Source organism: Anas acuta, chromosome 1 (genome assembly GCF_963932015.1).
Source record: "Anas acuta chromosome 1, bAnaAcu1.1, whole genome shotgun sequence".
Classification (NCBI taxonomy): Eukaryota; Metazoa; Chordata; class Aves; order Anseriformes; family Anatidae; genus Anas; species Anas acuta.
In genome coordinates, this window is record NC_088979.1 from 69,647,266 (window position 1) to 69,663,080 (window position 15,815).

Consider the following 15,815-nt stretch of genomic DNA (forward strand, 5'->3'; position numbering starts at 1 on the left):
AGAGGTGGAAAACAATGGAGTGCCTGGGTGCTGCTGTAGGGTGAGCGAAGGCACGGGGCTCTGCTTTCACGAGGTGCTGTGCTGCTGTTCCCAAGTCCTCCCTTGTGCCAGCACCACGGCTGAACAGACTTTTTCCCCCACAGGGGTACAGTTTTGCAGTGTTATTTCTTGTCATGACCATCCTGGGATAAATGCCTTGGGCTCCACTCCCTGCCAGGCCAGCACGTCTCAGCCCCTGGACTCATCTGTGGTGGATTGCCCCGACAGCAAGCACAGCTTTGTGAAACCGAACCTTTGGTTGCTTTTTTTCCTCCAAAACTTTCCTAGCAGCCGGGGAGCTGTCCTAAAGCAGCAGCTGCGTGTGGTGCACCTTTGTTAATCCCTGGGCACAGAGCCCCGCTAAGCCCGCCCGGCTGTGTGAGGAGAAGCGGCCCCAGATACTCGCCCATCAGTTTCCCTGCCTGCTGAGTAAAGCTTCCAGCTAATCCCTTTTTCTCCGGCGGGCTTCTGGTGGCTGGGGCCCTGTCCCGGAGCCACCTCGCCCTGCCCGCTCTGCCTTTTGTTCTGCTCTGGGCTGGGCCCTTGTTTTCCCCATCTGCCCCATCTGAGGCGTTGCTTGAGATCTGCTGGGCTCGCTGATGACACCCTCACGGTTTCTTTTCACCCAGCCATCCTCAAGACGTTTTTACCAGTTTCTGTTAGAAGATGTCTTCAGGAAACCTGGTCAGCCAGAAGCCTGTGATGGACACTGAGAGGCCGCTCCTCTTCTGTGGTCCCAGCAGCCACCAGAAGCCCGCTGGGGGTGGCACCTGCAAAAAGAGCAGGTGTTGGGTGCCCTTTGGGCAAAGTTTCACCTGTTTTGGCTCTTCCTTTAGAAATGCAGGTCCTTGAGAGGGGATGGGATAGCTGGGGGGGATCAGTAAATGAGCCTGTTCTTAAAAACACCCCCTGGCAGCTGAAAGGGCTGTGTCTGGTGGCATTCCTCTGAGGTTTCGCCTCCCTTATCTGGGGGTGGTGCTGCTCCAGCAGCACTGGTATGCTAGGCCTCCTTTGCATCTGCTTGGAGGGAGCCAGACAGGTGGCTCCCCTCCTCCAGACCTGATTCCTCAGCCTTTGTTCTGTTATCTCCTCTAAAAAGGTGTCTGGGCATCGCCTTACCCTCCCGGGCCCCAGCAGTCTCCCCTGGCTTAAGGAGGAAAAAGCCAAAAGCCGGGCACGCCAGGTGATGTGGAGGCTAACACAGCAACCAGACTTCTCTTGGCTCTGACTGAACGCCCTGAGTTAAGCTTGGAGCAGTTGTCCCAAACCTGCAGTTAATTTGAGGTTCGCTTCTGACCTGGGCCTGAAGAGGGGCTTGTGTGCCTGAAAGCTGCGAACACTGAGGGCACTGTTGCCAACAGAGGTCCCTGAATGAAAGCTGCGGCCTCTCCCTCCAGTCTTGGCTCCCTTGCACAGCCTCCATTGTACCTGTCCTCTTGCAGCTGCCACAGAACATAGCAATGCTCCTTTTTTTTTCTTTTTTTCTTTTTTTCCTGAGGCAAGCAAAATGCAAATGCAGGTCACATGGGGTACAAAGAGCAGGGAAGTAAGGCATTAACGCAACATCTCTTGGCCGGGCTCCACCGCAGAAGGCTTGCCCTTTCTGAAGCACCCTCTCTCCCACTGCGAGGAGCAGGGGCCTGGAAGGGCATGGCTGGACACTCGGGCTTTGTCAGATGGATTAGGATGGCAGGAGCTAGCACAGGCAGGTGCTGGAGTGGTACAGGAGCTGGAGGGACACTTGTGATGGTGTGAGGGATGTTTGAGAAACTGCAGCGGGAAGGGCCACGTAACATCTGGTTATAGCACCGTATATCTGGTGTGAGGTGGTTTGTCAAGAGGCTGTGTCCAGCATACACAAAATGCTCCTCAAAGAAGCCTGCATAATGCATTTTGATAACTAAAGGGCACCTTTGCCAGATCTGAGAGAGAAACTGGACTTTTAAGGCTAAATGTGCTGATATTACTTCATGGTAACTTGGTGCAGTCTTTTTTAGAAAAGATTCTCTGTTTAAGACTCAGAATCCATTCTGCATTAACTTCCCTAACAGTATGCTAGCAGTCTGTGTTAGACATAGATAAATTCATCAGTGGACAAGTCTGCTGTTAACAGCTCTTCTCCTAAGGAGAAGCTTGAATGTTTGCCAAAGCATTTACCTGCTTTGCAAACCCTACGAGCATTTAAGGATGTGATTGTGGTCACCCAGACCAGTAAATGCTTGTGACCTCTCAGCAGTCTGATCACTCTCGGACCTACCTGCTGCTTACCAACAAATAAAACCTTGATCCAGACACACGAGTTTCTTCCAAGAACTATACCTGGCTGAAAACAAGCATGTCACAGCACTAGCTTTTGCTTTTCAGCCAACAGTTCATAGTGACTGATCTTAAATTTCTACTTCTTGCTTGCTTTTTTTGTTGTTGTTGTTTGTTTTCCCAGGCTGTGGTGTTACCCTGTAGAGGCAAATTCCCCGTGCACGCTGTGGTTACCTTTGTGGATGTGACAGCAGGGCAGGATTACATGCGGCTTTGGGCAGCAGGACCTCTCATGTCACAGATCTATTCCTCAGGCTATTAGTGGCTGTGATAATACAAATGCACGGGAGGGGGTCTGTGAGCCCCATGGTTCCCCTTCCCCTGCTTCCTGTAAAACTGGAGGAATAAGTATGCGAGGAGCCCTGCCACATGGATAAAAGGTGGGCCCGCTGAGCCACAGCTCTCCCCTTGGGAGGCCGCAGGGAAGCCGTGGGCTCCTTATCGCTCGCCGTGTGGTAAATGTGGTGGTTGTGACAGGGCAGGGAGCAGCTGCCGGCTGGGAAGCCTTCGGCAGCCACCTTCCCTGCCCTCTTCCTTCCCCTGGTAAACCTGTGCTGCCAGAAGGACTCAGAAGGCATTCATCAATGAAGGAACCCGTGAACTCCTCCCCCTTTTACCTTCCAGCAAGCCAGGTTAGCTATTACAGCACAGGCACAAGAGAGGAGTACCGTGCCGTGTAACCAGAGACCTAAGTTCAAAAATTCTTGTCACTTCGGCAGAAGAGAGAGTTTGTGTTGTAACCTGGAGCTCGTAGGAGCTGTTAATTTTCTCCCAAGGCGGGTGCCAACACACAGCTTGTTTTGATGCCTCCAAACCATGCTGGCAAATGCCGAAGTCAGCAAGGAGCAGAGCCCCGCCGGGTGGGTTGCGGGTGTGAGCATCTCTCCCCGGTGATGTCAGGAAGATGTTGCGTGAGCCCTGCGCATCCCAAATGGCCTCGTGGCATGCGAGGACAGCAGGAGAGCAGCCAATGTGGCCGAGCTTTTTAAAAAGTGGCAATGCATTTCACTGTACATACAAATTATTGATTAATTCTGTTTATTCATTTAAAAAAATCTCTTTTTTTCCTTGTAAATTGTATACAAACAACCAAAACCCCACCAGCTGCTGCAGGACTTTCTGGACGGGTGCTTTCTGTGTGGGCAGGCAGTGCTAACGCGCTTGCCTCAGGTCTGGGCTGAAACCCCGCGGTGTGTTACGTGACACCACAGCGGGGACAGAAAAACCGAGGCTTAGCATGGGCTGCAGTAATGCTACACAAGCCCGTAAAATAAAAAGCCAAAGTGCTTAGGCACGATGACAGCACGCTGATAGGCAGTGTGTCGGTGTTACTCTGAGGGAAGCCTGCATGAAACACGGCGTGGTGGTGAGGTTGTGTCGCCCGTCAGCTTCCCAAAAAGAAAAGGAGCCGACTGAAATCCAAGGGGTGAGTGCCTGTTGCACGGACAGAGGTAACCCATTACGGGTGCTTCAACAGCAGGAAAAGTAGGGTCTGTGAGGAGCTGAGAAGCCACTTTTACATCATGGATCCCCCCGGGGGCGACTGGACCCAAGCCCCAAGGTGATCCACCATGTCACGGGGTGCTGGCACTAGCACAGCCGGGCACCCTAGCGCAACACCCACAGGCTCCCCATGGCCACGGAGCCCTGGCCGGGATCCCACAGCCCCCATGGGGCCGGGGGCAGCCTCAGGGCCCGGTGTGGGGCCGCGGGGAGGGCCCCGGGCCCCAGCCCCCGCCTCCCAGCCCCATAAAAGCGGCTGCCGGGGCCGGCGGGCGCCCTGCTGGCAGCAGGTAGGGCCGCGGCGTGCGCTTCAGTTTATTTATTTATTTATTTATTTATTTATTTACTTTATTTTTTTATTATTATATTTCTAACGACCCGCGGTGGGTGGGAGGAGGAGCGGCCGGGGAGTGCTCGGTGAATGGGGCGGGGGGGGGGGGGGGGGGGGGGCGCGGGTCCGGGGCTTTTCTTTTGTCATGTCGTGCCATGTCGTGGCGCCCCGCAGGCATGTCGTCGGTCAGGGTGGAGTGTGTCGTGAGCAGCGGCTTCGGCATCGGCGAGTCGCCGGTGTGGGACGAGAAGGAGGGCGCCCTGCTCTGCGTCGACATCCCGGGCCGGCGGGCCTGCCGCTGGAGCCCCGGCAGCGGGCAGCTGCAGGCCGTGCCCCTGGGTAAGGCGCTGCCTCAGGGCAGCTCCTAAAAACCCCCGGTACTCGGCTGTCAGCGTCCCACCATTCCAGGTTTTCCTCACACTCAGTAAAGCTGTTGCCTAATTGTACCTCTGTGTAGCTATAAATACGAAAAATGTTACTTATCTGTTTATTTTTTAATTAAAATGTTGGTGATCAGCCCCGTGCACGTTCCTAAATCTCATCTGGTAAATACTACCCCAGATTTTATTGCTCTATTTAAAGTTATTCCTTACGTTATACCTGATTGCGGCCGAAATACTATCTTCACACACATTTCTCTCTCTCTTTTTTTTTTTTAAACTAATTCCTTTATAATAACCTGCAATTGAGGTTTTACTGCATAACAGTGTAAACTAACCGTGGAGCGTTTCCTAATTTTCTGCTTTGCTTTAACCCTTGGAAAGCTCTGCCGCTCCTCGGTGTGCCTTTGGGGCTGCTAGAGGCATGTCTGAGCTGCACGGCATCGTGACCTGTCGCAGTGCAGCTCGTAGGTTGTTTCCCATGCCTGTGGTCCAGAGTGAGCTGCTCGCGTGTCTAAAGTGAGCGGCAGCTGGGCAGGAAAGAAATGTCTTCATAGCACATGCCTCTCGTCCATCGCACCCTGTTTCTAGATGCTCCTGTGAGCTCCGTGGCTCTTCGGAAATCGGGGGGTTATGTTGTCACCCTGGGCACCAGGTTCGCTGCTTTGAACTGGAAGGAGCAGCAGGTAACCACCATCGCGCACGTGGACAAGGATAAACCAAACAACCGATTCAACGACGGGAAGGTGGATCCCGCCGGGAGGTATTTCGCAGGTACGCTGGGTCTGCTGCCTGTCTCCTGCTGCTCCCTGCTGATCCGCTCCTCCCCTTGGGTTTTACAGACCACAGGCAGCGATCGGTTGTAGATGCAGTACGTGTGCATTCAGAGTTGATATATACATATAAATACGAACTGCATAGTTCATGTATATATTTGTAGCTTATAGGCGAGTTGTTTTGTTGTTTTTTTTTTTGTCTTCAAGCAGAGTTTAATCCATTTAGAAATGCATTTATATCACCTGGCCAACATCTTATCAGAACTATTTTGGTAAAAAAAAGGCCTGCGATTTAGAGCCCCCCTAGTTTAAGGCACTGACTTTGTCTCCTCCCTGTTGGTGTACTGGTTTTGAGTGCTGGGAAAGAGCCAGCAGAAATGCTGGAGAAGAGAAGGCTGAGGGTATCTTATCCATGGGTACGAGTACATGGTGGGAAGACAGAGCCAGGTTCTGCTTGGAGGTGCCCAGTGACAAGACAAGCAGCAATGGACATAGACAGAAATTAAGGAATTTGTGTGGACATATTAGAAAGCTCTTAATAGAGACTATTAATAGAGATCATCTATTTTTTACTGGTCGTCTATTAAGACTATCTTAATAGACGATCAGTAAAAAAGTGGCACTGGTTGCCCCCAGAGGCAGTGGAGTGTCCATCTGTGGAGGTATTGAAGACTGGACACAGCCCTGAGCAACCTGCTGTACCTGACCCTGCTCTGAGCAGGTTGCTCAGGGCTGTTCAGGTGTGTTGGAAGATAAATGCTGCCCTCACCTTTCTTAATTTCTGAGTGACCGAGTAAAGCATTTTGCAGAAGTCACACTGCATGCCACTTCTGTCGCAGTTCAACAGACAAAACAAAGGCTCTGTGTTGAAATCTGCTAAGTGCAGCACTTCTGAAATCTGCCTTTCTCTTTTGTTTCTTCCCTGAATTTCTGAAGCCCCCCTTCCTTCTGCAAACCCTGGGGAGAGCCCGCTCACTCTGAACATGCTTTCCTCCCCGTTGTCTCCACACAGGTACGATGGCTGAGGAGATTCGACCCGCTGTGCTGGAAAGGAACCAAGGCTCTCTGTATACACTTTGCCCTGACCTCTCTGTAGTGAAGCACTTTGATCGGGTGGACATTTCTAATGGGCTGGACTGGTCGCTGGATCACAAAACCTTCTTTTACATTGACAGCTTGTCCTACTCGGTGGATGCCTTTGATTATGATATCCAAACTGGAAAAATTGGTATGAATCGTCCTATTTTAAAATACGCACTTGTGCTTGAAGATTGTGGGGTTGGTTTTCATGGTGGTTATTACCAAGAAGATGAATTCTGATCTGAGATCTGAGAGCACTTCTTCAGAATCCTCTGTAGAACAAAGGAGCAGAAGCCATATCAAAACTCGTTTGTGCCCACATAGGCTGCCATCTCAAACTAGTCAGAAGCTGTTGCTAACATGATAAAATATTTAAATCGCATGATGGAGTTTGAGTAGTAGTCTGGAGTGCTGTTATTAAACATGATGCGTATCTGATCTTCCTGTGTAAAAAGGGCAAAGTGTTTCTTGTTAGATTTTGTAGATGGTTAGATTTCTGTGGCTGCATGAGTCTGACTTTTGCAATACCTCTGCTATTCTTCTTTAGATTTTTTTTTCACCCTATTTTGTTTTTTAAAACCTCAGCTCTTAAATAAAGATCCTGCAGACAGAGCTAAGCAACAACTGGAGAGCAGTAACTCAAAGCTCTTCTTCCTTCATTTATTTAAAACAAAACAAAACACGCCCTTAAGGGCTTCTACAAGCTGGGGCAAAAGAAAATTCCAGTGACTTGGACTAAGAAATTGCTTTTGAATACATGGGCTGCAGAATTCTGCTTTAAAGAGCCCTGTAAATTTCAAATTTAGTTAGCTTTAACAGTGTGAATTCAGAGCTATTTTAGGTATAGCATCTTGTCCTGGTGCCTCTGCTATGTTTTTGGTTTACAGTTGAATTTTTCTTTAGGAAGTAGTGTGGTCCCCCCCTTCTTTTTCCGTGGGCAATCTGATAATCCCTAGGAGCTCAAGGGAAACTCATTAAAAGTATTGCAACATATGAGAAACATTGAAGTTGTCAGAGCATAAAATAAACAATGTTGGAAAGTTGGTTTTAATTTTCTTTAATAACAGTGGATAAAAGTTCAGATAGAACTATTTGTTTTTAAGTTGACAGTGTGCCTTTGAAGTTGATGCTTTTCCTAACTCTCTGTTTATATAAACTCTCAGTTTATATATCTGAAGGTCAGCTTTGTGTTGGACCAGTGATTATTGGCACGTTCCAGCAATCTGTTATGAAAGTCTTTTCTGTTTGAAAGTTCAATTTCTCTGACTGGAAGCAACTCATACTTGGAAAAGTTCAATCTACCTTTAGAATACATAGTTCATGTCCTGAATATATATATATATATATATATATATAATATTAATTTATTCAGTTACTTATTTGATATTGTGAGTAGGGAACATGAGTGGTGCAGTAGAAAAGAGCATCAACCAAAGGAACTACACTGTGTAATTTTGTTGTATTTTTTTCTTCTAAATTGCAGACAACCGCAGGAGTGTATACAAACTGGAGAAAGAGGAGAGCATTCCTGATGGGATGTGCATTGATACAGAAGGCAAACTCTGGGTAGCTTGCTACGATGGTGGAAGAGTGATTCGTCTTGACCCCGAGACAGGTAAGCCCTTGCAAAGGGTGGACTTGAATTCTGCAGAATTCAAACAAAGAAAAAAAAATGCAAGGAGTAAGTTTTTTTTTTTTCTTGCCTCCATACAGAAATGGTACGACTTTTCTTTTTAATTTTTTTTCTCTTTTTATTTAGCAGTTTTATGTTTCTGCTCCTAAAAGTTCGCTTCGTAAATAAGCCTCCATTGTTCCAAGCCTCGGTTATGTTGGAAAAGATAAAGTTGCTGAGAGGGATTGCCATTATATGTGTTAGAATAGAATAAATAGTTGAGTTGGAAGGGACCTACAAAGATGATCAAGTCCAACTGCCTGACCACTTCAGGGCTAACCAGAAGTTAAAGCACATTACTGAGGGCATTGTCAAATGCCTCCTGAACACCGGCAGGCAGGGGCAGCAACCACCTCTCTAGGAAGCCTGTTCCAGGGTTTGACCACCCTCATGCTAAAGAGATTTCGCTAATCCCAGCCTGACCCCCCAGCACAGCTCTGTGCCGTTCCCGCGTGTCCTGTCACCGGTGCCCAGGGAGCAGAGCCCGGCACCTCCCTCTGCGCTCCCCTCCTCAGGACGCTGCAGAGAGCACTGGGGTCGCCTCTCGGCCTCCTTTCTCCAGGCTGGGCAGCCCAGCTGTCCTCAGCCTCTCCTCATAGGACTTGCCTTCCAGCCCTTCTACCGGCTTTGCTGCCCTGCTCTGGGCACTTCCAAATACCTTAACACCCTTTTTATGTTGTGGAGCTCAGAACTGCACAGTATTGAAGGTGAGGCCGCACCAACACCACACAGCATGTACTGGTTTGTCTCACAGTTGATAACTTGTCCAGGATGCTGTGAGGGATGGTATCAAAGGCCTTACTAAAATGCAGAGAGATTACATCCATCGCCTTCCCTTCATCCACCAAGCAGGTGACCTTATTGTTGAAGGAGATCAGGTTACTCAGGCAGGGTTTTCTCTTCATGAACCCATGTTGACTAAGCCTGATAATAGCTTTGCTCCTTAAATACCCATTGATAGCACCCAGGATCATCTTCTTCGTGACTTTTCCAGGGACTGAGCTTTGACAGGTTTGTAGTTGTCCAGGTCTTCTCTCATACCCTTCTTGCAGATCAGTATAACGCTGGCTAGCTTCCAGTCAGCAGGGACTTCTGCAGCCTCTCGAGACCCTTGGTAAATTGTTGAGGCTGGCCCAGCTGTAACATCTGCTAACTCATTCAGCACTTTGGGGTGAATCCCATCAGGCCACGTGGACTTAGGAACATTCAGCTGATACAGCTGGTCCCTTACAGTTCTGGTGGCCACAGATGGAAAGACATTGCTCCTCCTGTCACAGTCCTCCAACTCAGAGGCCACCTGCTGTCACCTCTCCCACGAGGCCTTCTCTGTTCTCAAACAACAGGTTTAGGAGGGGCACTTTTCCTCAGTAAGTACCTGTGACAGAAAATTACCTTCGGCATGCTTGTGGCTGTATGATACTCCCAGCTTATGCCTGGGAACTTGACATCTGCCATAAAGATAAGGGCAAATGATCCAAAGACTTCTGGTTGCCTATCAAATAGCTCAGCCATGCTATCAACCCGGATGGATGCTTAATAGCAGATACCCATGATGACATCCCTTTGCATCCGTCAAAGAGTTAGAATCCTCTCGTGTCCAGTGTTCACCATATTGATGATAAGAGACTTGGAAAAATATAGATAAGCCACAAAATTTCAAAGATGACTTAAGCCATTTCAAGTCTTGCTTTTTTTTTTTAGCGTGGTGTTTTTTTGGGCTATTTTACTAAAGTTAATACAAGTCGCACATGCCACTGATGCCAGCAACATTTTTTTATGATTGAAAATTATTTACATGGTAAGTTTTGCAACTGAAACCATAAAAGTATATTTAATAGACTCGGTGGCATTTTATCGTTCCCACAGTAATGTGTCTTGGGCACACCCAAGACATTATTGAGCCCGTCACGTGTTGCTACTCTCATTTCAACTTTGGTGGTCTGCCAGGCATGACTTAGTCTGGGTATAAACATTTGTAAAGAGAGAGAGAGAGAGACTGCACCATGCTGTCTGCGAGATGGAAGCTTGGTTTTGACAGATTCCAGACAGCACAGGCTGTACCGAGCTGCTTTTGGGGTCTCTTGAACCCAGGTCCTGCCCTAACAGAAGTCACGGGGTTTTGTGAGGCTGCAGGCTCAGGGATGCCAGCTTCCCTTGGTGTGTGCCCCTGCCACAGCACGCTGCAGACCCCGTGTCAGGCACACGTGTCAGGCTGCCACCTCTCTTCCAAATTCTGCAGAGCCTCTTAACTGAGGCTCAGGCAGTGTTTTTCCCATCGCCGTTTTATTTATACCCATCCAAGGCCCTGCCAGCCTGCGGGACTTCCTCCTGTGCTGCAGAGCCTGCTCCACAAGCCTGGTAGGATGAAGCTGCAGCTGGGAGATCCCAGCAGCTCTGGGACCTGTTCCTGGTCCCTCCTTCTAGAGGGCAGAGCACACCTGGGCAAGCTCCAGCAGCCCTGTGGATGCCCTCACAGAGCACTGGACTTTACCATTTTCCTCTCCGGTTCCCTGTTTGTACCTTTTTCCTTGTAGGTTCTCACTTTTTTTTTTTTCATTTTTCTTCCCTTTCCTGCACCCTTTTTGGAAGGAGGTAAGGTGTTTTTTTAGGGGAATGCCAATAACAATAGTGTCCATAAGCAGATGTATAGGGAGAGTGTAAGAACAGGGGAAGTGGGGTACACAGCTTAATGCTCTCCCAGCTTCCTGCTGTTTTCATCTCAGGGTCTTCCTGAGCTGGATGTGATGTCTGGTGCACCTCTAACTGCCAGTGCATTTCTCATCCATGAACTTGTCCTGTCTCCCTTCAACCATGTGAAGCCCTGAGCACCCACGGTGAACAGCAGCAAGAAGTTTCACAGGCTGCATGTCCACGTCAGAAGGAGCCTTCTTTCTTTTGAAGTAGTCTGTGAAATCTGCACTTTGCACAATTCCGAGGGAATTGTGACTGCTTAGGGAGGTGAACCAGACGGGTTTGAAGATGACTCAATGAAAAATCTCTCAGGTGCAGATTTTCTGGCATCTCCAGGAAGATGATGCCCATCTCAGAGTTCTGTAAACAACACCTTCCAGGCTGTCTCTGCTGAGACCTCTCTGCAAGCGCAGTCAGGGTCTCTCCCCTTATCTCAGGGGCTCATGCCTCTTCTCCTACAGCACGTTTTCTCTCTCTGAATGCCATTCTTGCTCCTTTTTGCCCAGACTTGCTGTGAGCCAATTGCTAGGGTGGCCTCTGGAGTGTTGTATAAGACACCGTGTAACCCATGCAGCCATGTAATCCCTCTACTTCCAGCTGACTGGATAACCACAAAGTGCTGCGGGTGCCAGTTGGCAGGAGCATCGCCTTGGAGCTCGCTTTGGTCCTCATCATTCCCAAGCAGCGGACAGGACTTGCTCTCTCCCAGTTTTCTACATATTTCTATATATTTTGCTCTTCTTAGGGGAAAAAAGGAGGTAACCAGATCTGTCTATAATCTCTGACACTCTGAGCAGCATTACACTGATTGTGATTGTGACTTTTTTTATTTCTTTACTTTTGTTTTTTACTTTGGCTGTTGTGGGTGGGTCAGTGCCAAATAAGCTTGTTATACAACACCAGGAATCCCAAAGTCAGACTTCCCTGGCTATTATGTACAAGAGGCTCTTTCACCGCTGCTGGCTTGCTATTTTCTTTAATTTATTTTGGAGTTAAAAGCAAGGCAGATTAAAAGTACCCAGCCCATGTGTCAGGGCATTCAGCAAGACAAAGGCAATTCCATTCGTCCTTCTCAGCCCCGAGTTTTGGATAGACTGGTTACATTCCTTCTAGCAAGTGAAATGGATCAGGAGACCTCCCTTAGTCCTGCAGCTTATGTTGCACACCCAAGCTGTCTTCCCACACCAAACCAGAGCCCGAACTGTTCATGGTGAGCAGCAACTTGTGGGGTCTGAGCCAAAACTGTGCCAGGACTGCACTAGCAGCTCGGTAGTGTGGCCCTGTGCTTGTGCCCTGCTTGGTGATCTGGTACAGGTGAAGCCATTTGGGCTGTGCTTTTGTACCTTCACTGCTCATTGCAAAAGGCCAAGGCACAGCGTGTTGGGTGAGGCAAAAGGTTTGGGGCACATGAAAGGGAAGACAAGGGTAGATACTTCGATAAACACATCCTGGGAAATAGTGCCCAGCTCTGGAGCAGACCAAAAACTTCTCACAACGTGTTAAGTGGACCAAACTTCCCATTTTCTTCTTTCCATTTCTTCTTTCTTTCTTTTTCTTCTTCTTCTTCCCATTATCAAAGTTTCTGTCCCGTTGTTTCAAGACACCACTGACCAGTCAGTTGCTGTAAAGGGACCAAGCCTTCTGCACACATAAGTGAGGGGCCAGGGAAATCACGTATTTTGTATGAGATCACATATTTCACATATTTTTTGTATGCGATCACATGAATACAAAAATGAATATATAATATTTTTGTATTCATGTGCTTTAGTGTACTTCCAGAAAGAGAAAGTCAATTGTAGGTAAATAAAGCAGGCATAATGGGTACGAGCCATTATTGTATTGCCCAGGTTTGGGAGGAATTTTAGAAAAATTTGCTTTGAAGTGCCTCAGCAATCTGCAGGTTGATGCCAGGGGCAATCTGTTTACTACTGTCATTAGGATGGTAGTTATTTGTTGTATAATAAGTGCATAATATTGTTTATGGTTGCCCCGAGTTTTTTGTAAACTTCAGACGTGTCCCATGATCCCTATTTTATGCAAGCTTAATTTGAAAGGCTATTGAAATTTCAAGAAAATCTTCTAGGAATTAATCTTCCCTAACTTCAGGCGGTAGAGGCGTAGTGAGAGTTGCACGAGCTCTGCTCGCTCCAGGCTTCCTTTGTAGTTAAAATAGAGAAGTCAGCAGGTCTGGGGCGTGTTTCATGTGACCTGTTTTAAGGAGGAATTAAATCCCATTTCCATTGCCTGTATGGGCAGCCTAGATGATGAGCTCAGATGTAGATGTCTGTGCTGTGGATGTTAGCATTTAATTAGAGGACACGCTGGGTTTTGGGGCGGGATTCATTTGTGATAACTGAGATTGAAACTTGTCAAGTGATACACGGTCAACAACAAGGTGGTTTGCAGAAGTCTGCCTGCTTTGTCGCCGTGCTCATCAGTATGCTGAGGCACAGCAGGAGCCCTCCCTCGGCCCTGGGATTCCTTTTTGTGGAGCACCTGGCTCCATGTTGGTTATTTGCAATAATTTGTTTAAATCCCTTGCTGTAAGCAGACAAACAAGAAGCAGCGTGAGTGTTTTTCTCTAGGAAAAAGGATCCAGACTGTGAAGCTTCCTGTTGACAAGACAACTTCCTGCTGCTTCGGAGGAAAGGATTATTCAGAAATGTATGTGACTTCTGCCCGCGACGGGATGGATAAAGAGTGGCTTTCACGGCAGCCGCAGGCTGGTGGGATTTTCAAGGTGAACGGTTCTTCCCCCTTTCACTTCACAAAGCCTTTCTCCTCCTGCGCTTAGACAACAAACCAGTCAGAGCGGTGGGAAGCAGGAAGAGGGTGGTCATCAAGACATCAATAATACACATTAAGCTATTCTTCATATTCTTGGTTCCTGTTGCAGATGGAGAGATACAGATGTATTCAGAGATTTGAAAATGCTTTTTGATTTGAAATGTTTAACTGGTCACATCCATACTAGCAAGTAAAATGGACCAAGAAGTGCCCTGTAGGTCCTGCAATATGTGGCATGCTGCAGCTGATACTGCAAAGTTTCTGTGCCATCACCTCCTTCTACTGCTCCCCCTCCCAAGAGGGAGTTTTCTGCTTGTTACAGGAAGAAACATGGCATGTTTTGTGTCCTAAACAATGGCAGATAAAAACGTCTGCTTTTATTTACATTCTACTTAGTTTTAACTAAATTCTCTCTTTAAAAAATGTCACTTTGGGATTGTTTTTTCAAAGCCCTAGTCTTCCATACATTGTGAACTGCAGAATTAAAGCTTAGTAGTATCCGAGAAGAGGCTTTTGGGGAATGGTCGATGGACTGAGGAACAGACTGTGGCCTGTGATTACTTAGCTTTAGAGAAGGAGCACAGGTTGAAATTCCAGGCTGTGACGAGCTGCAGTATACAACATACAGCAGTATGTCAAGTTGGACACAGTCCTTTTCTAAATCAGAGCTTGTCTGGTTTTGAAAGAAAAGCAAGTGTTTGGCAGTGGTGACTCATTGCATTTATCTTCTTTCTTCCTCTTTTTTTTTTTTTTTGACAGATAACTGGGCTGGGGGTGAAAGGAATCCCGCCGTATGCATTTGCAGGTTAAATGCACACTCTTCAGAATGGAGTCCAGAAGACTGGCTTAAGCAAGACAAATCGGAAGGTCTTATGTGGGTGTTCAGCATCTTTTGCTTTGAAACCATGACACGATTACAATATCTCATTAGGAAATGATGAAAAAGTAATGAAATATGTGGAATATTTTAAAACTGATTTTTTTTTTTTAAATTTTAAAACTTTTTAAACTCTATTACTTTATGTATCTGATGGTATTTTTTCAGTTGTGGTAAAAAGACTCTCACCCTAATAAACTATTGAATATTGTAAGTTTCTTCTCTAACGGCCTTTGTTTCAGTATCTTTTCTTCTTACTCCTTGTTCTTCTGTCTCATTTGCAATTATAGTACACTGATATATTGATTAAACTACTTGTAGTGACTCCTTTACATATTTTCTGGAGTTTCTCATAAAATATCCATTTGTCCCATGATGTTTCCAGCAACAGAAACATCAGTACTGATTGCTGGGCATCTGCGGCTTCCTTTTTACATTATGGTTTTACAGCCCTCAGCTGTGGCTGTGCTTAAATTAACTGATGGGCTGAAGCCCATCGTCTCTCCCCACCGCATGTCATTATGTTGCTTATTTTGTTTCAGATAAAAACTTCACAATCGAACCACATCTTTGCCCATCCTTGGAAGATCTCATTCTGTTTTGGGGAGATCTGTGGCGATAAAAAACATCGGGTGGTGTTGGCCATGTGTGTTTTAAATAAAACCTTGTCTGCACCTCCCTCCCTCCCACTGGACCAAACGCTCCTAGAGCAAGGCAAGAGGAGCCCATGTGCCCCAGTGGCAACTGCTTCCAGCAATGTGCAGGAAGGGAAGTTTTGCTGTAATTTGCTCACAGCATCTCTCAGCATCACAGTGTCTCTCCAAATCTGTTGGAGGTAGCTTCTCTGCTGGATCTGCTCGTGTCTCCGAGCCCCCTGAGCGTGCAGGGGGTGACTCGGCAGCTGCCTGGCTGCTGGATGACACCAAATCCTCAGTGCTGCTTTCAGCCAAGGGGCGTGCAAGTCACCCTTTTCCCTCACTAAAGTGTGTGGGGGGTAAATCTCATCTGCTGGAAGAGCAGGAGGTTTAAGCAGCTCACTTCAGGGCAGAAGGTGAGGAGCAAGGTGATGAAGGAAGCTGGGGCTTCTTCGAGCGTCCACCATGCCCCCACTTGCTTTACACGTGGCAAGGTAAACTCAAAGCACAGCAGTGAGGGCGTATGAGGTGAGGGAGATGGAGCGTGTGGCTAATTGAGGGCTGTGATCTCCGAAGCCATCTCCGATAGCGGCAGCTCGGGAGCTGTGCTGTAGGGCAGCTGTGGTTGAAGGCTAATGGGTGGCCGGAGATGCAGCGGAAAATAAGCAGACACAGGCACAAATAAGCTCCCTGTACCCTAACCATCATGCCGCAGAGGTTCCTGC

The 15,815-nt window shown here is 47.7% G+C and overlaps 1 protein-coding gene across 4 annotated transcripts; it reads left to right on the forward strand.

The window, feature by feature from the left end:
- The first annotated feature begins 3,650 nt into the window (after positions 1 to 3,650).
- On the forward strand, positions 3,651 to 14,669 carry RGN (regucalcin). Of its 4 annotated transcripts, none has more exons than XM_068681636.1 (7): positions 3,651 to 3,781; positions 4,364 to 4,528; positions 5,161 to 5,343; positions 6,358 to 6,573; positions 7,909 to 8,040; positions 13,377 to 13,531; positions 14,338 to 14,669. In XM_068681636.1, the coding sequence occupies exons 2-7, from the start codon at positions 4,366 to 4,368 to the stop codon at positions 14,386 to 14,388; spliced, it is 900 nt and encodes a 299-aa protein (XP_068537737.1). In that variant the 5' UTR covers positions 3,651 to 3,781; positions 4,364 to 4,365; the 3' UTR covers positions 14,389 to 14,669. The 4 variants fall into 4 exon arrangements, with proteins under 4 accessions (XP_068537737.1, XP_068537743.1, XP_068537751.1 ...); XM_068681634.1 differs by lacking the exon at positions 3,651 to 3,781 and adding an exon at positions 4,034 to 4,148; XM_068681642.1 differs by lacking the exons at positions 3,651 to 3,781; positions 13,377 to 13,531; positions 14,338 to 14,669 and adding exons at positions 4,029 to 4,148; positions 8,185 to 9,763.
- Positions 14,670 to 15,815: the final 1,146 nt, after the last annotated feature.